Here is a 22,569-nt window from a genome sequence, read left to right as displayed (position 1 = left end):
TTTGTTAACTTAAGCTCCAGCTGAGTCTGCCATCAGTTGGGAGTTAATCAGCCAACTTGGCCACTTTATGCTTGTACTTTAATAGCTGCATACAATTAACACAAAATTACACAGTTTATTTTGCAATTATTCATCATCTAATATTTCAGGATTGTTAATGTATGTAAATTGCTAAGTAAAATACTAAAGGCCAGATGTCACCTGGAAAACAAAAAACAATATTTAAAATAATAAATATAGATAAAGTAAATAGCAATACTGTAGTAAATAGCAATACTGATAAAGTAAAAGCAAATGCAACAACAGAAATGTTTAAATCATCGTATTACGAAACATGAACACAAGCTTTACTCTAATGTACATTCCTTTTAAAGGACACAGACATTAGAGCCATTAAGTCCTTCATATTTCATCTTATTTCTTTGCAATAATATGTATAAGAGCTCAAAAACCTTTTTCATGAGTGCACCCACAGGCATACACATTGCTCCTAGCCATCACATCACATTACATCACATCACCCAAAAAGCATGTGAACACAAAGACGACTATACAAAAGGGAGAGCTCATCTGAGGTCTGAGCCTGGGATACTAAGTCACACCTCTATGTGCATTCTTAGAAAAGTATGAGTATATAAACTGGATTTCGCGGACCACTGCTGAACATTGTGACCACAAAGAAAAGGAGGAAACTCAGGAACAGGCGCATGAGCTGCGGATACAAAGAAAGCAGAGATGAAAGACTTCATGGGGTCGGCTGGGAGAAACAAACAATTCCTGCGAGCTTAATGTTGAGTTTCACAAAGTACGATAACAGCCATTACAACCACTGATTTATGTTTTTTTGAGGGTGGAAAATTCCTTTCTATTTCTGAAACATAAATGGGTATTTTGCAAGACTGGCAGTGAATATAGCACCTATAACCTTGTACTTCCACACAGAGTGTTACACAAATAGCTCTATGAACTATTGAACATGTTCAGAAAGGGTTAACTGAGTAAAAAAAACTGCTGGAAATATTAACTATATAGAACGCCAAGGACACTTGTAGCTTTTGTTAATAGATAGATAGATAGATAGATAGATAGATAGATAGATAGATAGATAGATAGATAGATAGATAGATAGATAGATAGATAGATAGATAGATAACAACAGAATGAAAAGACAAACTCAGTTTCAAATGACAGTGTAAAACAGCAGTTTCACAACAACAAGCCTAAAATCTTTATTTTGACAAGTCTTTCAGATTAAAGATTATAAAGGTCAAAGAACTGAATGCTGATTTCAAATTGACATCAATGAAGTAGTCTGAGGAGAAGGTGTAGTATAGTGCAGCGTGGTGTTAGACTGTGTGGCATTGGCACCAAGAGCATGAGGAACCTCAGGCAGAGGCACTATGATATGAATAGACATCCCTACAGCAAAGATGAGGACAGCAGCCAGAGTGGTCAGGCCTCTCCTGATGATGAGCTGAGAGGTAGACAGTGGTTCTGAACTCTTTCCTCCGTCCTGATGCATTCTTGCTCCTTCCTGACTGATGCTCAGTCGTTCCTGATCCACTGGTGTGCTCCTGACGTCATCTGAGTCCTGAGAGCTCACGGCCTGGTAATCATTCCCATTCTGGCAAATGGAAGACAAGCGCTAAGCATATTCTCACCATTCCAGCAGTTAGAGTGGTAAATCAGACACGAGTACTCACAAAATTCGGCTACTACTTATTAGCTGTACAACATATTATGTCCAAGTTTTATATGTCATCTGTCAAAACACCATAATCAGGTTAGCTAATACAGCCTTACAGCTCCAGTGCTAAACAAAAGAAGCAAGTGTCAGATACCAAACCTTTTTGGCTGATTGATTGCATTTGGATTCAGGGGAGAAATGTGTAATTTAGATTTCTCACCAAACTATTGCTTTAAGATATAAAAAGAACCAGTTGCATCAGAAGAAACACTGAAGTTCATGAATAAAATAGATTTTTAGTTTCATAGGCCATAATCAGTCTGAAACAACTTGCCTCTGCATTGTTTGACATGCATTCCATTGGGCCTAAACTCTCTGGCATCAGACGATTTGGATCACTTTCAAAATCTGATATCATCCCAGACTTCTTATATTTTCCAGCACGTTCAATGGCCTGAAATATGCAACAATATATATTCAAAGAGGATTGGTTCAGGATAACTATGTAATGAAACTTAAAATGAACAATTAGCAAGACATTCTACTCAGTGAGGTTCTGTAAGATTTAGAGATACTGGAATTTCTATTACCTGTTTTGTTAATCTCTCCCAGTTAAGTTTGAAAATGACAATGATGAAAAATGTAGACTGTATGCAAACACAGATAAGAAGTCCCAACCAAAAACCTGCAGTAACAAAAGAACAAGAGCACACAAGAAAGAAAGAATATATATATATATATATATATATATATATATATATATATATATATATATATATATATATATATATATGTAATATCCTTCACAAACTTCTCATGAGTGAAATCCAACTAAAATACACTCACCAGACACTTTATTAGGTACATGTTCAATTGTTTAACATAAATAGCTAATCAGCCAATCACATGGCTGCAACTCAATGCATTTAGACATGTAGAAGTGGTCAAGACAACTTGCTGAAGTGCAGACCGAGCATCAGAATGGGGAAGAAAGGGGATTTAAGTGGCTTTGAACGTGGCGTGGTTGTTGGTGCCAGACGGGCTGGTCTGAGTATTTCAGAAACTGCTGATCTACTGGAATTTTCAGGCACAACCATCTCTAGGGTTTACAGAGAACGGTCCGAAAAAGAGAAAATATCCAGTGAGCGGCAGTTGTGTGGATGAAAATGCCTTGTTGATGTGAGAGGTCAGAGGAGAATGGGCAGACTGGTTTGAGATAATAGAAAGGCAAAAGGAACTCATATAACCAACCAAAATCTCTGAGGAATGTTTCCAACACCTTGTTGAAAGTCTGCCATGAAGAATTAAGGCAGTTCTGAAGGCAAAAGGGGGTCCAACCTTTTACTAGCAAGTGTCTGGTGAGTGTATATTCCCATTGATAGGTAAAGTTCACCTGAGCAATTAGAAACACTTATATTGTCAGCCATGACTTCCTGTTTCACTGGGGTATAAATATGAGTTGATCCATATCAGATCAGACAATACAGAAATGATGTGCCACAAAAGGTTGTTGAGCTACATAAATCAGGAAATACCTACAAGAAAACAATGCAATGCCAATTTCCACTTTTAGGGCAATAATTAAAACATTTAAAGCAACTAACAGATTAACTAGATGTTATGAATCTGCTAGGAAGAGGACGTATGTCTACATTGACTCTGTGCACAGTGAGTAGGATGGTTTAAGTGACCAAAGAATCTTGAGGAACACAGTTGGGAATTAATTAGGTCTTGGTGTAAGAATGTCTCTCAAACCACAATCAGATGACACCTACATAACCACAAGTAATTTGGGACAATTGCCAGAGGAAAGTCCCTGCTGCCAACAAACTCAAATGCCTGCAGTTCGCCAACATTACTGGAACTTCCAGTAGAACCATGTTTTTTTAAGGTCAGAGTACACCAAAATAGAGCTTTTTGGCAACAAACACCACAGGTGAGTTTGGCATAGACAAAAATAGCCATGCAGAAATGTACCTCACCACACTGAAGTATGGTGGCAGATCTGTGATGATGCAGAGAGGTTTTTCTTCCAGACTTGTTTGGTATCATGGACTCCATCAAGTGTGAGCAGATATTAAATCTTAACCTGATTACCTCAGCCAGGAAGGTCAAAGGTGCCACAGAATGAAACATTATGTTTTACATTGGCATTGTTGAAAAAGGAGAGTTTGGTACAGGGAACAAACATTCTGTGCCAACATTACTGTAACTTTCACTGCAACCTTGTTTGTAGATGTTGGTAGAGTATTAAAAGAAGGCGTGTCAACAATTGTGGCACACTTAAATTTGGGAAAAATATTTATTTTATAATAAGACTTTCAATCAGAGGCATAATGACTTTCTAAAACATTGTAAAAGTTCTAAAAAAAAACTAACACATTTTTTCCATCTGTGGTGTGTAACTAGATACAGCCAAGTTAACTCTCCCATAGGTAGGACTTCACGGGCTGAATTGAATGCCTAACATGTCAGATTAACTGCCAGCATAATTAATAACTGACAGTTTAATTAATCAGTCGCATTGTGATTATCAGGAAGTGGAACTAATTTTGTGAGGAAAGCAAGATCACTGTAGACCTTTTGGAAGTCCTGATTCATGACAAGTGGTAGGATTCCAAGTGACAGGAACCATTATAGTCGATTCCAAGAGGTGATTCCAAACAATTATCTTGATTCCAAAAAGCAAAACATACAGAAAGAAATCTCATAAAAATAGAGTACAATATTAATTATTTTTGACCTGAGCAAGCAAACTTGGAGAGCTGACTCTAGCTTCATTAAGAGGCTGGCTGTAGTGGTATTCTGATTCTCCTCTGTCAACTTCTTCAGGTGGATAGATGTTTCAACACTTGCAACATTGCTGGCAATGTTGTTTGAACACTGCCAATGTTGCTGTAGGCCAAACTGAGTGCTTAGTTTGTGTTAAATTGAGTCCATGGCTTTGGAGTTGACTCATCATCCCTAAGTCCTAGAATGGCGGAATCGATTCTTTTTTTGGGATCTACTCCCAGCCTTAAGACACTGAAAACAGTGGCAGCTCTATGGTAAGGCTATTTACTGAACTGCTGCAAGATAAAATATGTGTTATTATACGTCAGTTTGAAGTTTCAGTCAAATTATGAAACATGTTTTACAAGCTTCAAATGTCTGTGTTTAATATAGAATGTCTGAAATGTTAGTTTAGTGCTTACATACTACTAGAACCCCATATGAATAGCAATATTATAAACTTGTTTGTTTGTTATATACAGTACAGTACAATGTTTAGAAGAAAAAAAAACCCACAAACCAATAATTTCTAGTTTTGCTGCATACATGAGAGAGATGCCCAGTGGAAGTCCAATACAGTAGTAACCAAAGAGGTTAGCCACAGCTGCTATCTTCTGCTGCCCTGAACCCAGGAGAATGCCCATGCAGACACACTGTATTACAAAGAAAAAGGTGTGTGGTGAAAGTAAGAATTTTTAATTGTAGGTCTATGCTTTAAAAAATATTAAAACTAAAACATCTACATCTCAACTCACCACAAGACCATCAAAGAACTCCAGAGCGCAGTAGACACTCATAAGTTTTGACACTAGCTCTACAATCTGCCTGAAAATAGGACATGTACAGTGAGTTATATATATATATATAGTTAATAAAATATATATACTTGCTCATACATTCACAACCCTTACCTATCATCTGTAAATAAGAAACCAATGAATGACTTCAATGAAGCCAACACAGCACCCTGTAAGACAGCTAGGATAGCTGAAAAAAAAGGAAGTTTAAATTTTTTGTTGTGTAAAATAAATGGCTGAATAGAATAGAAACTGAATCAGAGTATAGTGTGTTAGCAAACCTGTGCATGTCAGAGAAACTTTGCACGTGAGGACGGCTCCAGCAGTGTCTCCAGCCCCAAGTGCATTACCCACACGCACACAAGCTGCACCCTGAATGCCTAAAGGGAACTAATCATGTGCATTAATGAGTTAGGAATACAGGCATTGCCATGTAAAAGGAACACTCCAGCATTTTCAACCTTATCTTGGTTATATATAGTATATAATACTGTTGATCCACACTTACTATAGAATCCATCCATTCACATGAAAGTTGTATATTAATATAATTTGTTCTTTTAGACACATCAATAGTTTTCCAGAGGGAAACACCTGTGAAAATTCATTGCCAATGCAGATGTGTGGTTTAAAGAGTTCCTTCCTGATCATACATGGATGATAGAAATCTCAGAGAAAGCAGAAGCAGCCTCAAAAGTTTTTACTGTGTTGGTGCAGTGCTCAAAACTTACATGAAACATAATAAGAACAGAACTGCAAAGACATTCTTCGTAATACTTCAGGATAGGGAGACTCTTGTAACACATTTATTAAGTCTGAACAAGATTGCTAGTAACAGCCTGCTTATTACTACATTAAGCAAAAATGAGGTTGAATTAAGCATTTTTTCAGAGCACTTTTGTTTGTGCATTATATATGCATCATTATCTGTTGCACAACATGTTTAGGTTCCCATTGTTAGTCCCTTATTAAGAGTTATCAAGCCAGTAGGTTGTATCTAACTTGTTAATATAAACTGGCTTCTTATTACTGTATAATTAAGCAGTAACTAGGGAGGATTAAGCACTTTTATTTGTGTACTATATAGCATATAGGTCTTGCCCTAAGCAGTAACTAGGCTAAGGACTAGCATTTAAAGGACTTCTATTTCCATATTATATAAAGTATGGGTCATTGTTTCTGGCTTAAAATGCACTTCACATAGCTTTAATTTCATGGGAAAGAAAGAAAAAACAAAACAGAGACTTGAATATTACAATGCCATATAATACATAAATGAAAAAAACTCTGCCTAATTTACTTTAGTTACTGCATAATAACATAGTCATTAGCACCCAGTGATTTAGTAGTCATTGGCTTGAGAAAATAGCTGCCAGTTATTGGCCTGATAGGGCTTGATAAGGGCATAATAACAGACAAAACACTCAAAAAAATGCTTACTTGGCAACTGAATTAAGTGTGATTTAGCTGGGAAATGAGCAAACTGTGCTAGACACCAGGCCTCCAGTACCAGGGTGTAATGCCCCTGTCGTAGGGAGAAATTGGGTTGAAAAATGCTGTAGTGTTCCATTACAGAATACGTCTAATAGCAGCACTTCTATGAACTCTAACAGTTTGGGCCTGAATGACTGTGTTGTGAATACCAGTCAGTGTTCATTAGTTCGGTCTTGCTGAAACATCAGACTATTAAGTTAATGTTTGATTGGGTTCAGCACTTAGATTTTCTCTTGTACTCCTTTCAGAAAGGAGAAATATATATTTTTTTCATATTATCAAACCATGTAGTTCAAGGTTGCCAACGTGATGACTGCATGTTGAGCTGCAAGATCCAATTCGCTCAGCATCCCTGAAACATAACAGAATACATTTTTGATCAGAAAGAACTCATTTGTAATGACATAGCTGGAACAGCACCTTCATCAGGTAGCCGTGGAAATTGATTTTTACTACAAGCCGAAAAGACCAAGCCTTTTCTTTGGTTTGTGTGTATCATCTTATAAATAATAAATACAAGTGCAGATTAATGTTGGTAATAATTAAGATGCACACCTGGCCACATGGCTATGCAAGACAGTTTGGGGACTGTGATTTTGTCTCTGCTCTCCACTGATTCCCATTGCTATCTGAGAGATGTGTTCAGAATCACAGCAGGCATACTAATTGGTTTGTGCAATTTGCTTATTTGTTTTCAGCGAGACCTTGGTGTCTCTGCATGAAAAGCTAATATGATGAACAAGAATTAACCCTTTACCAACATGCAGGTGCAAAAACATAAAAATTGCAAAAAATTGAGATACATGTTTTTCACTGGACACTGACAAAATTCAGACAGTTTCCAGACTGTAAAATGCAGTATACAGCTGTGGTTGTACTGAATACTGACACACTTAATAAGCAGCCACAACTGCTGTGTATGATTGTGGTAAGCTCAATCTGAAACTAACATCAAATGTAAATCTAATTTAATTTTTTAAATTTTTTTGTATATCACATATTGGCACATTTAATAAGAAGCTTTTAAAGTGTTTGCTCAAGATAATACAGTGTTCCATGTATACCTGCTAAGAATCCTCCTAGTTCGTATATCCACCACTCAAAGCACAGCATCATTGAGCTGGGGACTGCTAACTTCATGTAAGCCCCCCATTCCTGCAGTGACTCTAAAGACCAACCTGTACAGAGCCAGTGCAGAACACAGTTGGCTGGTGCACAACAGGCTGTTTGAGAACAAGATGAAAATGTTTAGTGATAGCTGGTCTAGCCTCACCTCCCCATGTTTCAGTGTGCAGCCTCTTCCAGCGAATGTAAGCATAGAGAAAAACACAAATGTAGACCTCTGCCAGAGTACTGGCTGCAGCGGACCCACTGACATCCAAGAAAACACAAAATACATTTTAAAAAGGTTGACACTACTTGACCTATTCATGCTCCACCCACAGAGGCGTTCCTTTGCAGCTTCTGTTGCAAGCTTGGATAAGCTTTACAGAACATTGAAAAAAGTTCCTTTCAATGTAAAAAGAAAGTGTAGAACACTTTGCTACATAATGCTGAGAAATACAATGCAATTAAGCTGGTAGCTAATCAAATCTAGAAAGGACTGAGTAATTGGCACCATGCAAACATTAGTTTGATTAGACAACAAAAGACCAGCGTCTTGTCATAATCTCCACAAATTAGCAATCAAATCAAGACATATAAGACTTTCTCATTTTTGGTCATAGTATCATGAATGAATGGAATGAATGGCAACTGTGTATTTCTATATATTATTGTGGAAGAGGGCCTGGTCGTGTAGTACAATGTCTCATTAGGCTGAATGAAATGTTTGCCACCAATCTGTCAGGTCCAGCTCTTGGAGCATTGACAAGACCTTACCCAGGCCTTCCATGTAGTGATTTATTTAATTATAAATGCTAACTTGTGTTAAAATAAGTTGCAGTGTCATTGTCATTTTCATCATTGCCACCATCAGTGGATTGTAAATTTGCTACGTAAAATTATTTTCTAAATTATGGCTTATGGCTATGGCTATGTCAATGTAAATGTCATTTACTGCATATTATGTTATTGAAGATAAGATATAAGTGACCCTTAAACATTTTCTTGCCTGTTGTGGCAGTATGCTTTAGCCTAGGATACTTGACAGTTTAGTTTTTAAGTTAAGCTGGTGTTGTTTTTCTTCAGTTTAGTTGTGTAAAGTTACATCCTTTACAGAAATGTCACAGGAATTTCACATGCGAATGAAAATGTGGGTTTTACACTTTTCACATGTGGAAAAACATGTTCACATAAGACAAAACATGATCATGTGAACATGTGTTCACTTAAAAAAATGTGATCATATGTAAACATTTTTTGAATTAAAAATTATGATTATTGGTAAAAACATGGATTTTGCACACTTTGTGTGTGAAATATGTGACTTTTCTCTAAGGGATGTCAGCGCTCTGGTTTGAAAGTTATGTGGGCCTCAGTGGGGTATGAGTTTAACCTTTTGTGAGCAGATGCATTCTTTATAGATAATGGGGTTTCAGTGTCGACTTTTGCTTTCATGTGAGTTCTCACTGATGTCTACATGGTCTTACAGCACCAACTTTTTGTGCCCCCTGCCTTCAATGAATAGCCGATCCAGCAAAGCTGCTGATGTGCCTGGCTGCTATCTGTATAGCTTTATCCATGCAATGGATGCATCAAAAAAAAAAAGCGTGTGAGCATGGAGACTGTAATGTTTAATTCTTATATTGCTCTTTGTGGTTATTGAAAAAGACACATGATTGTCATTAATGGGCAGACTTACTACAACCCAAAGTCCAACCAGACGATCAGGATATAATTTGTCAGCACATTGGCGATGTTAGCTGCAGCTGCTGCATACATCTGTGGTAGGATCACACCCTACAGACCCAAATCAGCAGAAATAAAGAAATAAATACAGATTTGATATTTAATTGAGCAGCAGGCAAGATCTGTAGAAAAATGAGCACACCTGGTTCTGAAGATAAGCTACTTGAAGCTGATGCAGAAACATAGCCTGTGTATAGGAGACACAGCTCAGAATGAGAGTGAGCAGGGAAGGGGAGAGAGAGAGAGAGAGAGAGAGAGAGAGAGAGAGAGAGAGAGAGAGAGCATAACAAATAGTGCATGAAAAGCTTCTTGCTGAGTCTAGCATGTAACATGCGATCTTCAATTACTTCCCACCAAAAAATTGCTGTGTAGTCATTTGGAAAAAGAGGGAAATATTGCTGGAAGTGACTTACTGGTACAGCAGGCAAGTGAACAAGCACATACAGCTGGGCTATCCTGAAAGAGAGCACACTCATCATCGTGTAACTGTAAGTGACTCCAGAGAGATAGAACTGCGTCAACCCACCAGAGATATCCGCTGCAATCTCATTACTACCTCACAGCAAAATCAGCAAGCAGCAAACACTGTCAGTGACCATTCTGCATTGGAATGTAATAACAGTGTCCACATTTCATTAGGCAGGTAAATTGAGAAGAGATGCTTTCTGCAGATTTTATCCAATTCATGTGGGGGAGCTTATCACCTCTAGAAACAATCTGTGAGTTCATGAAAGCTAAGAAGGGAGGAAGCAGAGATCTGTTCACATGAAATTGGCCAATATGATAGCACAAAATGGGAGGAAGATAGCTGAGATACAATCATATTTTTGCCTCTTGTATGTTGTTCCTATATATAATAACAAGTGTCATTAGCTGATCTTTGAGTAAAAGCCATTAGAACCACAACTCCTTTCTAGATGGGTCGATTGAGCTCTGAGCAGCTGAATGACTGGAGAAGCTTTTGGTCACCTGGCCACCTCAGGGTCTTGTCCCAGGAGGAGAAGGAGGGGCTGGGTGTTGATAAGCAGAGCCCAGCATGGCAGGCAGAAGAGCAGGAGGATTAGAATGCCCCTCTGTAGGATCACCCCCACGCGTAGCAGGTTCTTTCTCCCAAACGTCTGAGCACAAGACCAGAAGAAATTGCTGATTAACATACCAAAACATTTTCACAGAACTATCATAAAATAGTGTCTCAGGCAGTCTGGCTCTACCCAATTAGAGGCTGCTTAAGGACCTGCAGCCACCAGGGGGCCCCTATCATCTTCTGGGTTATTACTATACTGTTATGTTGTTTAAGATGCTCGAGTAAGGCAGAAAAATGCAGCTGGATAAACACGGCTGAAAAATAAACACATGGATCTAAAACTGACAAACAGAGAAAGAAAAGAAGAGGAGAAACATCTTAAAGGTGAAGGTATGTGTTTTTGTGGTGTTAATGTTAAAGGTGTTAATATCCTTTATTATTGGCTTGTACAACCAGAAGTAGTGGATCTGGGGTCTGTCTAATGGAGCAGGTTCAACTTAGACAGACAAGATTCAGCTTCAATAAACCTAACAAATACATATGCAGTTAACTTGCTTTATGACATTTGATAAAGTTCTCTGTTAATCCAGGTTTAGATATTTAGGCTGTGATTAATACTGTTGAACTATGCACATGAAAGTGGTGTTCAGGACAAACAGCTAGTCGCATGCAACATGAAGAGGAGTCGTCAAAGAAGGGGAAAAAATCACACTACTTACAGTCAGGTCCATAAGTCTTTAGAGAGTGATGCATTTTTAAATAATTTTGCCTCTGTACACCACCACAATGGATTAAATGAAGCAGTCAAGATATCTTTGAGGTGTACACTTTCAGCTTTAATTAATATTGCATTAACCTTTTAGGAATTACAACCTTACATAGTCCCTCCAGGCTCAAACGTAACTGGACAAACTAACATAATTATGAATGCAAGGGTTATTTTAATATTTTGATGCAAATCCTTTGACATCAATGAGTACCTGAAGTGGGGAACCCATTGAGTTTCCTCTCTTGGGATGTTTCAGGTCATTATCCATCTGTACTGAAGCACTGTCCTATCGGTTTTGTAGCATTTGATTGTCTCTGAGCAGTAAGTATAGATATATATACTTCAGAATTCATCCTACTACTTGTGTCAACAGTCACATCATCAGTAACCAGCACTGACACAGTTCCATTGGCTGCCCATACCATAACACTGTGAGTGTACCAAATTGTTGATTTGGTCACTCTCAAAGTTTCAACTATTTCTCTGAGAGATTTGTTTTGTCTTTTACACTTCATTTGCATTGACACCTGTTTTGACTGCATATTGAGAGTTTCTATGAACAGCTACCACACATATTCAACACTTGGAATCAACTCCAGACCTTTTATCTCTTTCATCTGTCATGAAATAACAAGGAAACAGGCCACATATAACCATGAAACTGCTTCTCAGTCAACTGTCCAATTACTTTGGAGCCTGTGAAAATGAAGGAAATATGTTTGTAATTCCTATGGCTGTAATTCCTAAATAGCTAATGCAATATTTTTGTTAAACTCTTTGAATTAAAACCGAAAATCTACACTTTGATGACATCTTGCTTTGCTGTGGTGTACAGATGCCAAATTACAAAAAAAAAGTGCCGTTGTCCAAATACTTGTAGAAAGTAAAGCATTTATAATGGTAAAAAAGCAATGCTGCCACAGAACCCCAGACAAGCATCCAATTATCAGCAATACATACATTAATAGTATGTATTGCTGATAACAACATGGAATTTGTGTAGGATTTGACTGGCCAAACCATACAGGATGAAGAATTGATGTAATTTTTCCAAATTACACTAAATAGCCCAGATATAAACATCACACTGATGTTTACATTACCATTATTCAACAAGCGCCACGCTTCTGAACAATAACAACACGTTGTGCAACTAAACGGCATCTGGGCTAGAATTAGGCTAGTAAAGTGGGTTCATTCAACTTAAAATAGTAATGAGCAGCACTTCCATTTCCAGCCAGATATTTTCGAAATACAGCGGTTATGTGAAAAATAAGGTGGATGCTATTTTATATTTGTATGGTATATGTTGTAAAAATGAAGTGTTATTGGAGTGAATGTCACACCTGAGAGACCAAAGTGTCACAAGCCAGTGCAAGTCCTGTACCTGTGGCAGCTGTTGTAATGCTGATGGTCTGGGGGAAAAAAGTAATATAAAAGATGTTTCTTTTCTTTTGAAATGTGCATAGCCTTCATTAACTACATGCTTTATAAAAACATAGAACTCGCACACTTATGACTAGTCTAGGAAGTTCATTTTCTATTTTAACTGTCAAAGAAAAGTAAACATACGAAGGCATAAACTCACAGCTGAGGCTATTCCATAACCAGCCAGCTCGCTGTTTCCTAGGCGACCACAAAACATTGTTATGACAAATGGGAGCAGATAATTCAGGATGCGAGATGCAACCTAGAAGGGCAAACCAGAAAAATAACAGGATATATACCACATGAGGCTGCAGAACCATTTGGAACAGTGATTTGTACAAAGATAGAATAGCACAAGGATTATTTATATCTCCAGTATTTTCTCTCATAAGAGACAAATATATCTGACTTATAAATGTGAACAAACAGTCACACTGGAGAAATGGAGAATGTTAACGCTGCTATGCTCAGATATGAGAGAGAGAGAGAGAGAGAGAGAGAGAGAGAGAGAGAGAGAGAGAGAGAGGGGAAGTTAGAGAGACAGAGAAAGGGGAAGTTAGAGAGACAGAGAAAGGAATAGAGCGAGAAAGACAGAGAGAATGAGAGAAAGGTGAGAGAAAAGGAGCAATAGAGAGGCACAGAGTGAGAGAAAGAGACAAAAAGAGAAACAGAGAGCAACAGAGATTGCAAGAGAGCAAGGCATGCTGATTTCTTACCAGGGGTCCAGTCATACACAGGATGTGGTAGAGCTCCTCTCTGTAAGTCAGAGGGAGGCAGCGCCTCAACCAGCCACAGCAGAACAACCTGGAACTGGGCTCCATGGAAGGAGCTTCGGCCCCAGCACTGGATCCATCCATCATCTCCTCCGTTCTCTCCTTCACTAAAGACATAGTCACTGCAGGAGACCGCCGCTCTGCTGCAGCTGTGCAGTCACAGGTCACTGTGGCAAAGTTGGACCTCTTAACAGTTTACCAATTAGATCCCTGTAGCCTCTGCTGTAGAATCAGAAGTATTCAGTGATTTTCTGGCTTATAAGACCCAGTTAGCTGTATTACTGCACAAATGAAATACAGCATTTAAATTACACCACCTGGTTGAATCTAACAGATATTTAATGCTCATAACCTGGAACTTACACTGTTATATGGACCTAATTCTACTTAGTAAAAATTGCCCTATACATGATGATTTTGTGTATATTTATTGCGATCTCTGTTAATGCATTAAGGTTTGAATAGATCATGACATAATCTTTGTAATCATTCAAGATCTAAATACTTAAACGTTTAAGTACAAATCGTGGCACTGGAGTTTGATCTAACTCAGTAAAATTGACCAAATGCTAGTATTCAGCAGTTGATTCCTTGTTCAGCGCATAAAAGCTGTTTTTAAGGAATTGAAATTGATGAAGAACGTTTGTCTCCAGTAAACATATTACATGCCATCAATTATTATTAATTATCATCACATCCCTTATTGCCTGCTATCTCATTTGCTTTCAGAAGTCCATAAAGTTCCTATAACTTCTACAATGAATCAAGGAGCTGCTAACCTCTCTAATACTGGAGAAGGTTAGATATGCAGTACAGGGGTACCATTAAAGCATTTAACTAGCTTACCTTTTGTGGAATATGCATAGTGTATAACACCAAACTGATCTGGAAACCTGTGTGACACCTGTCACAACATGAACAAATGAGTAGAGAAACGTAAGATTCCGGATCATTCCAGACAGCTGTTCTGTATAACCAATTGAATTATATAACCAGTGACTAAAGGGACATCCGCATTAGGATCTATGAGAAAGACATCAAATAGGTGTTCGCACATCTTTTACCATGTTCTCCACAAGTGGGCGAGTGTATGTGTGGCGTACACCAAAAGAATAGTACAGGCCTGATTGCTTGACCCCTACTGTGAAATGGTCCAGTGGTTCTGTGATAGCCATTTGTGAGTCCATTTGTCACCTCGGAAGGAATGATCACTGCAAATGAGTAAAAAGATATTCTGACTGATCACTTTATCCTACGATACATTTCTATCCTGGTGGGAGTGGTCTCTTTCAGGGGTCACTGTTTCATGAATATGAAAATCATATGGCCTTCATAGTCACCAGATCTCAACCAAGTTGAACATTTATGGGGCACTTTGGATAATCAAATATCTTTTGGAATAATGATGTAGCATCTCTCCAGTGCAGTCCTAGAGACTTAAAGTCTCTAATAAGCTAGATTTAAGCTAGTGTCCCAGCACCTTACAAGCATTTTGTAGTATATTCCTTGTACAGGGGTGGGGCATGGGGGGGCCAATGAACATAGTGCTATTATATGTTCAGTTCCATCGTGACAGAAATGCTCATATCACTTGTGTTTTTCAATGCAGCGGAAAGAGGCTGCACTTTATTCAAGAGAGGGCAGCAGAGCGATGGTTATACCAAGAACATTGCATGCATTAGAGTGGACTATCCATATGCAACTTGAAAATGAAATACAAGTTTTCCTCTCCCGTGTTGTTTTTGTTTATTCTCCTGATGTAGCTGTTATAAGCCATTTTCAATAGTAACACATTCTTCCTGTTAAATTAAGTTTCTCTGTGTACATCTATGTCATAGGCCTTCTAAAAAGTATCTGAAGCTTGTGCTCTGAAGATGAAGCTTTTTAATCATCTGAAGAACGTCATCACAATTACTCTTACAACCGACCTCGGGGGATTGAACCATTGTTTATCATGTGCTGCTCATTTAACGCAATAAACCTTTGTATCCGACACTGGGAAATGCCATAAAAGTGGATGAAATCAGATAAAACCAGAGAGCTTCAGAAGTAGTTTGGCATTATCTTGGGGCCATTCACAAACAGCCAGCCTCAGCTTTCAAAATCAGGTTTGTGGCAACTTTTTTCTTCTATTGACATGATAATTGCTGATGAGGCCATTTTCATGACTGCAATTTAATGAAACTGAATTTTCAACTTGAGGATCAAAGTCAATATGTGGTCTCAAAAATTAAAAACTGTTTGTTGGAGATTAAGAGTCTCCATGGAAACAGCTGGATAACTGTGCTTCACTGATACTTAAAAAAAAACAGTGTATTTACATTGTGAATCATCTGTTGACATAATGCCTTGGTTTACATATAAATCTCCTTAAGGCGTTTACATGCTGTGCATTATGAAAAAATGAAGGCGGAAGATAAGAGACCATTCATATTTGGTGAAGTGTGCTGTTATTGTTATCTCAACAAGGCCTTCAAGGCTTTCTCGGTGACAGAGCTTTTCAATATTCCCCACACAGAGGCATCCACAATTCCCCAATCAACTTGAGCAGATTGCTCTGGAGAAGAACAAAGGATAACAAAAAATGACAGAGTGTAACCTCATTGCAGCTCCAAAGAGTGCACCCTTTCTGCTGGTTTTGTTTTGACTCACTCACATTTTTCACATTTACAGTTAGCCGATCTGCCCTTAATCAATACCACGCTCTGTTCTCAGCTGCAGCTGCTCCAGTTGCCACTGTGTGTGATGCTTCCTTACAGAGTCTGTTGCTGACTTGCAGATGTATACACTGCTCTGTATATGTAGTTTTAGATTCTGTTAAATACTGCTGTATGTATTTAGTTTTCAGATGTCGGTAATGACAGCATCCCAGATGAAGAGAGCCCTTCACCCACTCTTTCTGTGCTGTCTGTGCCAGCTGGCAGCAGGTAAGAAAACAATAGCGCTGTCTTAACACTAACCCACAGCATCTGAATTAAGCAGATGTTTTTCCAGTTTAGACTTTAAAAGCAATCGCTATGTTCCTCTCATTTTACCACAGCACAATGATGTGTATTTTGTATGGTCATTTAAACTGCATCAGTAATAAATAGTGCATGACTTAATGATAAGAAAAGACATTAATAAGAATTTCTATTACAAAATCTATTGCATCTGGATAAACAATCACTTTTCAGTCAAGCATGATGCAGTGTAGAATTTAAATAACATTAGAGGCCAGTTTCCTGGACATAGATTCAGTCTAGTCTAGATTAAATTGCATTACCAGTGCCGATTCATCATTGAAAATTCAATTCAATTTAGATTTAGACTTTAAATGGTCTAGGAAACTGGCTGTAGGTGTTAATGACTTGGCTCTGATACAAGTGAGCTACCAAATAACATGCTAAATGAAATATCAAGGAATAGTGCTCACTACTAAATTAACATCATAAAGTCTATGCTGAATTAAAACAACTGCCTAGTACAGAATATGCAGATATTTAGCAAGTTTTGTGCTGTAAAAGTCGTATTATTTCTTATTTAACGCTATAGTATATGTAATACACTATTACATTGTTGTGTAAAAGATTAGCCTCACTTTGTCGAATTGTAGCTGGGGTTGTTCTCCTATAACGTTAGTTTGGTGGATAAAGCAGATTGTGTACTTGCTGGCTACCAAGTAGATGTTCCCATAACCTTGTGCCCGAGGGCACTGTCTACTGATTTAGGGGCGATTTATCTCGCTAGCCTCCTTCAATTACGTGTCCTGCAGTACGTAGCTATATGTAGAGATGTCTGAGCTGATAATGGGACGTAGCTTTAGCTTTAGCTAGGTTAGGTACCTTATGTGGTTAGCTACCTAGTGTTTGGTGGCTAGTGAAGAGTTAGATAAAGCAGTTGATGTGTTTCTGTGGTTGTCACGTTGTGCTGGCTAGAGATCTCAAGTTGTCGGGAAAAAAATGGGGAAAAAATGCCTGCTTTATTCACCAAACTATACGAGAATGACCACATCTATAACTAGCTAGCTAAGCTATGTACCTGATGCTATGTTAGAGGCGGCATTAAGATAAGATAAGATAAGATAAGATAAGATAAGATAAGATAAGATAAGATAAGATAGACTTTTATTATCCCACCGGGGGAAATTTGCATTGTTACAGCAGAATACACAGTAAGTAGATAAATAGCAGTAAGTAGACAAAGATGTGCAAAATACAAAATATAAGATATACTATAGAAATGAATAAATAAACAAGGCGTCCGTTAGCAGAAAAACATAAAAAATAAAATAGAATTAAGAATCTACAAATTTACTGTTTACACATGCAGTTGTATGGATATTGCACATTTCTGAGTAGGTCATGACTGGATATTGCACAGAAATGGTAGATATTGCACACTAATGATTACAGATATTGCACAGAACGAGTGCATGTGTTGAACTTGTACCATTCTGTCAGCAGCAGATATTGCACATTAATTATAGGTAGGATACGATATAGGTCTATGTGGTGTGTTCATGATAGAGTGCACTATGATAGAGTGAGATGTGTTTATGCCAGAAAGCGTCTGGGTCTCTGCTTGGGGAGGTTCTGATTGTAGTGCCGAACAGCAGTGGGGAAAAAGGAGCTGCGGTATCTCTCTTTTCCGCATCGCAGGTGGAGGAGCCTGTCACTGAAGGAGCTGCCCAGTGCTGCAACTGCCTCCTGTAGTGGGTGAGAGGGGTTGTCCAGGATGCAAGCTTGGCCAACATCCTCCTCTCCGCCACCTCCCCCACTGGGTCCAGCGCACAGCCCAGGACAGAACTAGCCTAGAAATTATTCTACATTTAGAATAGCTTCAAAATAATCAAAACCTCAAATACAATCATTTTCAAAGGCAAAATAATCACAATGTTACATTAAAGTGTAAGCTTCTCTTTAGCGCCCCCAGTGGACATTTGTTTCTCAAAAATGCAGTAAAACGTACTCGAGGGTACGTATTTGTGGCTCTGCAAAAAAGTGGTCAGAGGTACGTATATCCCATGAGACCAGGTTGTTCCCATCTTTCAGGTGTGAGGGTGCTGGTGAGCCCACAGGAGGAGGCCATTGCCTACCTGGGAGACACGGTCAGTCTGAGCTGCAGGGTGGAGGGTTCGGACTACGAGGAGGAGCTCCAGTGGAGTCGAAACAGCGGCCTGATTGACTTGCGGGAGGGAAACCGCCTTAACCAGAGCCATCTGTGCGTGCAGAACCTGACCCATGATGACCATCGGGTCAAATTCACTTGCAACCTGAAGAGAAACACTAGCATATCTACTTCTGTGAAGATAAATGTGCTCTGTGAGTGAGGGCTGAAAAGCATCACACCTAAATGTCTGTTACTTTAAATACAATGTAAACAAGGCCTCTTATTCAGTTATTAATATTAAGATCTTTTTGTTTAGTGACTAATTATCATCTAACTATAAGAAGTGTAGAAATCCATCAGTGCATCGATAGATATTGGATTGATCTGAGGGTGCTGTTTCGACTACATTACAATGAATTTGTCCAGTACTAATCAATTATAATAATAAACAATAAGTTATGTTATTACTTTGGGATAAAAATAAAACTCTCAGGATATTTTTCAATGTAAAAATGTTTTCCCCAGTATTGTTAACCCTCGAGTTACAATCCTCTTTTCAGTGTATTTTTAAGAATAATTCTAAATCGTACCAAATGCAGTGAAATTTGAAATTTCAATCATAATCTAATTGTTGCGACATCAAAGGTTTACATCTATAGTATCTACTATGAAACTACTATGTAGGTTAAATAGTTATGAAAGTGAGGAACTGAAGGCTGTTTCAGTTTAAGGTCTTTTAACCTGGCAAGCACTAATGTGATGAGTGATTTGTCACAAAAAAACTGCATGTTACTACTTAATGTCTTTTTTCAGTCCCTCCTGATCTCTCTGGAGAGGAGAATGTAACAGTGGAAGAGAGCAGAGAAGCTAAGCTGTCCTGCTCTGTGTGGGCCAACCCACCGGTAATGGTTTCCTGGCTGCACAACGGTGCTGCTGTGGACCTAGTGAAGGACGGCTACGCGCTCTACCAGGATAGCTTGGAGGCCAGGCTCAGCATTATAAAGCCTAACCGGGACCAGCACCAAGGAACATACACCTGCATCACAGAGTCCTCTGAGTTTGGACAGAGGACCAAATCAATCCATGTCATGGTGATAGGTATGGTCAAAGGATAAAGCTTTGTATTTCAAACTACGTTCAGTTATACCCTTTTTAAGTTAAGTGATACTTTTTTAATCCCACAAACGGAGGAATTCCACCTCCGCATTTAACCCATCCATTTGGGCAGTCGTGGGCTGGAGGTTAGGGAACTGGCCCTGTGACCGGAAGGTTGCCGGTTCAATCCCCAGCGCCGACAGTCCATGACTGAGGTGTCCTTGAGCAAGACACCTAACCCCCAATTGCTCCCCGGGCGCCGTGGATAGGGCTGCCCACCGCTCCGGGCAAGTGTGCTCACTGCCCCCTAGTGTGTGTGTGGTGTTTCACTTGCATGGATGGGTTAAATGCGGAGATGGAATTTCCCCGGTTGTGGGATCAAAACAGTATCACTTATACTTACTTACTTACTTATGAAGTGAAACACCACATACACCCTAGTGAATACACACACACTAGGGGGCAGTGAGCACACTTGCCAGGAGCGGTGGGCAGCCCTATCCATGTTGCAAGGGGAGCAATTGGAGGTTAGGTGTCTCAAGGACACCTCAGTAACAGACTGTTAGCACTGGGGATCGAACTGGTAACCTTCCAGTCACAGGGCCAGTTCCCTAACCTCCAGCCCACGACTGTCCAAGTAGTACCTTACTATACTGTACTTTTAAGTACTGTACCTGTGCCCACACTATAGTTTTTAGTCTCAATACTACTTTCTTTTCCTATTAGATACAGAATAATTTACAGTAGTAAATTACAGTACTGAAAAGTAAGTCTTAAAATTAATTACTGAATACACTAAAAAAAAACCCACACATTTTAAAGTACCCCTACAATCATATTCATGATAATGATGACTATTCACGATGATGCAAGTACTAAATGCCACATTAACTCTGTTTCTAAACCCTGCCCCTTCTCTCCTACTTGCACAGAAGAGATTTTCAGAATAAAAACTCAAATCCAAAAGGGTAAACCCATGTGTCTGTGATTAAAGCTGTTTAGTTTAAGCTGTGAGGAAGAGCAGAAACAAAGCTATAACTTTAATGATTGTATAGATTCTGTCTTTCTGTCACTCTTGCACCAGTCACTTTATTTTATTCACTCTGATTTGAGTTTTTATTATCTAAACTTTCCTCAGCGTAGTGTCAGTGAGCTGGAATTGCTTGTGGTTTAGCCTTCTTACTAAGCTTATTTTAGCCTCTGGCGCTAATGAGAATATTCAAAGTAGCTTTAACTAACAGCTACAGGCACAAAAACATGAATTGACTTCCTTTCTGAACTTGTATCAGTGAGAGTTTGATATGAATGAACCTGCATGGTTATATCTAAAGTTGCTTAGTCCTTCTTTGCTAAACTAACACTAGATTCTAGTGCTAATAAGCACATTGAAGCCAAAGTAGCTAAAGGAAGCAGCTCCACACATAAATACATAGGTTTACCCTTTTGGATTTGAGTCCTCAAACATAACCTCAGCGAAGCTTCAGGTCGTGTGCGGAGCCTTAGCATGCTACTTGCTTAAAACAGCTCTACACAATATTTGATAGTTCATCAGTATGTTGCATAAATTTAACACAGTTGCAATTTTAAATATCAGTGTCATTTATTTATTTTAGCTTATTTGTTTATTTTATTCTAAAATAAAACAAGGACAGATTATTGTTCTCTTATGTTACTTTTTAAAGTTCATTGACCTCAAACTTTTTTTCTCAGTAAAACCAACAAACCTCTTTTACAATAATGCAGTTCAAGGTGTTAAAGTGAATTAAAGAGATGGTTCAAAGTCAGGTCCACCACCTGCTAAGTAAGTACAGGTAAATAAAGGTCTCTAAAACATGCCACTCATCTATCTCCTTCTGTCCCATCAAATTTAGAGAAGACAATGTCTTTCCCTCTGAATCCTGTGATTGCTGGCTGTGTTGTTGTCCTGTGCACTGCTGCCCTTGCAATTTTGTCCAGATGGAGCCAAATCTCAAAGGTAAACATTGTTTACAGTGATACAGTTAAAGTTACAGTTGTTACGTGGTCAGTGGTCTGAGTGCTCATTTCCCTTGTTGTTTGTTCTTTCACAGTGTTGGAAGTAAAGACTCTGAGACTGCAGCAATCTGACACAAACGTGAGAGAAGATAACTGCTCAAACAAAACAACTCACTAATGTTTAATATGATATTTAAATATCACATTTCCTTTTAAATATACAGCAGATCCTAATTTTGTGTACAATATAACATGGCAAGAGCTGAAAGTGTCGCAGATGGGGTGAAAGGTCCAAAGTTCTGTCAGAAAAACATGAATCATTCATCCTCAATTTTCACAATCTAAAAAGAATAAGTAACATATTATCATCATCTATTACTTTGCCGAGGGAATAAAGCCATTACGTGAAGTTAAATATTGATGCTTCAGGTCAAAGGCAGACTCTATTGCTAGCATGAGGGGTCACTGAAGAGAATAACCTGTCAGCCAGATATTAAATACAGAATTATAGAATGAGGTAAAGGAATCATGTGTTCTGAATGATTTCTAATGAATGGCATAACTACAAGCTGTTGGATGAATGGAACTGCTGTCTCTGTACTCTAAGCTAATGTCCATTTCAAATAAATAGCTTATTTTATTCACAATATGCTTCCTTTGTTGAACTTATAGGCTGGGAAATCTTTCATGAAAGGTTTCTCTTTGCTAAATTATTTCAGTAATTAAGCTAACTTCAAAGAGGTAGGAAGGGGTGCTTAAATAACTAACAGTGTAATGATAGGAGCAGGGCAGAACTTTCCCACTGTAAACAGTCA

At 38.5% G+C, this 22,569-nt stretch overlaps 2 protein-coding genes across 3 annotated transcripts; one reads left to right on the top strand and one right to left on the bottom strand.

Moving 5' to 3' along the window:
- Window positions 1–309: 309 nt before the first annotated feature.
- LOC108425891 (multidrug and toxin extrusion protein 1-like) lies at window positions 310–13,725 on the bottom strand. 2 transcript variants are annotated; one of them, XM_017694922.2, is made up of 17 exons: window positions 13,538–13,725; window positions 12,982–13,083; window positions 12,740–12,808; window positions 10,570–10,718; window positions 10,014–10,056; window positions 9,743–9,787; window positions 9,554–9,651; window positions 8,024–8,121; window positions 7,815–7,928; window positions 7,035–7,102; window positions 5,538–5,646; window positions 5,371–5,446; window positions 5,215–5,284; window positions 4,980–5,112; window positions 2,278–2,372; window positions 2,022–2,141; window positions 310–1,624 (listed from the first exon to the last, which is right to left on the bottom strand). In XM_017694922.2, the coding sequence occupies exons 1-17, from the start codon at window positions 13,709–13,711 to the stop codon at window positions 1,289–1,291; spliced, it is 1,899 nt and encodes a 632-aa protein (XP_017550411.2). In that variant the 5' UTR covers window positions 13,712–13,725; the 3' UTR covers window positions 310–1,288. The 2 variants fall into 2 exon arrangements, with proteins under 2 accessions (XP_017550411.2, XP_037402231.1); XM_037546334.1 differs by having other exon boundaries at window positions 12,982–13,019; window positions 13,538–13,631.
- Window positions 13,726–15,644: 1,919 nt separating this feature from the next.
- LOC108425792 (transmembrane and immunoglobulin domain-containing protein 1-like) lies at window positions 15,645–22,398 on the top strand. The gene is made up of 6 exons (XM_017694747.2): window positions 15,645–15,702; window positions 16,436–16,521; window positions 18,628–18,897; window positions 19,499–19,783; window positions 21,652–21,755; window positions 21,850–22,398. Exons 2-6 carry the CDS (start codon window positions 16,443–16,445, stop codon window positions 21,859–21,861), a joined length of 750 nt encoding a protein of 249 aa, XP_017550236.1. The 5' UTR covers window positions 15,645–15,702; window positions 16,436–16,442; the 3' UTR covers window positions 21,862–22,398.
- Window positions 22,399–22,569: the final 171 nt, after the last annotated feature.

This window comes from Pygocentrus nattereri, chromosome 17 (assembly GCF_015220715.1).
Source record: "Pygocentrus nattereri isolate fPygNat1 chromosome 17, fPygNat1.pri, whole genome shotgun sequence".
NCBI lineage: Eukaryota > Metazoa > Chordata > Actinopteri > Characiformes > Serrasalmidae > Pygocentrus > Pygocentrus nattereri.
The sequence above is the reverse complement of the archived record's forward strand: the minus strand, read 5'-3'. Positions and strand labels throughout refer to the sequence as shown.

What these genes read in the sequence shown, in the direction of transcription:
- LOC108425792 (XM_017694747.2), top strand. Translation starts at nt 16,443, where the DNA reads ATGTCGGTAATGACAGCATCCCAGATGAAGAGAGCCCTTCACCCACTC. An exon ending in TGTGAAGATAAATGTGCTCT is followed by an intron (nt 18,898 to 19,498) that starts GTGAGTGAGGGC and finishes GTCTTTTTTCAG; the next exon opens with TCCCTCCTGATCTCTCTGGA. An exon ending in AATCCATGTCATGGTGATAG is followed by an intron (nt 19,784 to 21,651) that starts GTATGGTCAAAG and finishes CATCAAATTTAG; the next exon opens with AGAAGACAATGTCTTTCCCT.
- LOC108425891 (XM_017694922.2), bottom strand. Translation starts at nt 13,711, where the DNA reads ATGTCTTTAGTGAAGGAGAGAACGGAGGAGATGATGGATGGATCCAGT. An exon ending in TGTGTATGACTGGACCCCTG is followed by an intron (nt 13,084 to 13,537) that starts GTAAGAAATCAG and finishes TTGCCCTTCTAG; the next exon opens with GTTGCATCTCGCATCCTGAA. An exon ending in TGGCAACCTTGAACTACATG is followed by an intron (nt 5,647 to 7,034) that starts GTTTGATAATAT and finishes GCACATGATTAG; the next exon opens with TTCCCTTTAGGCATTCAGGG.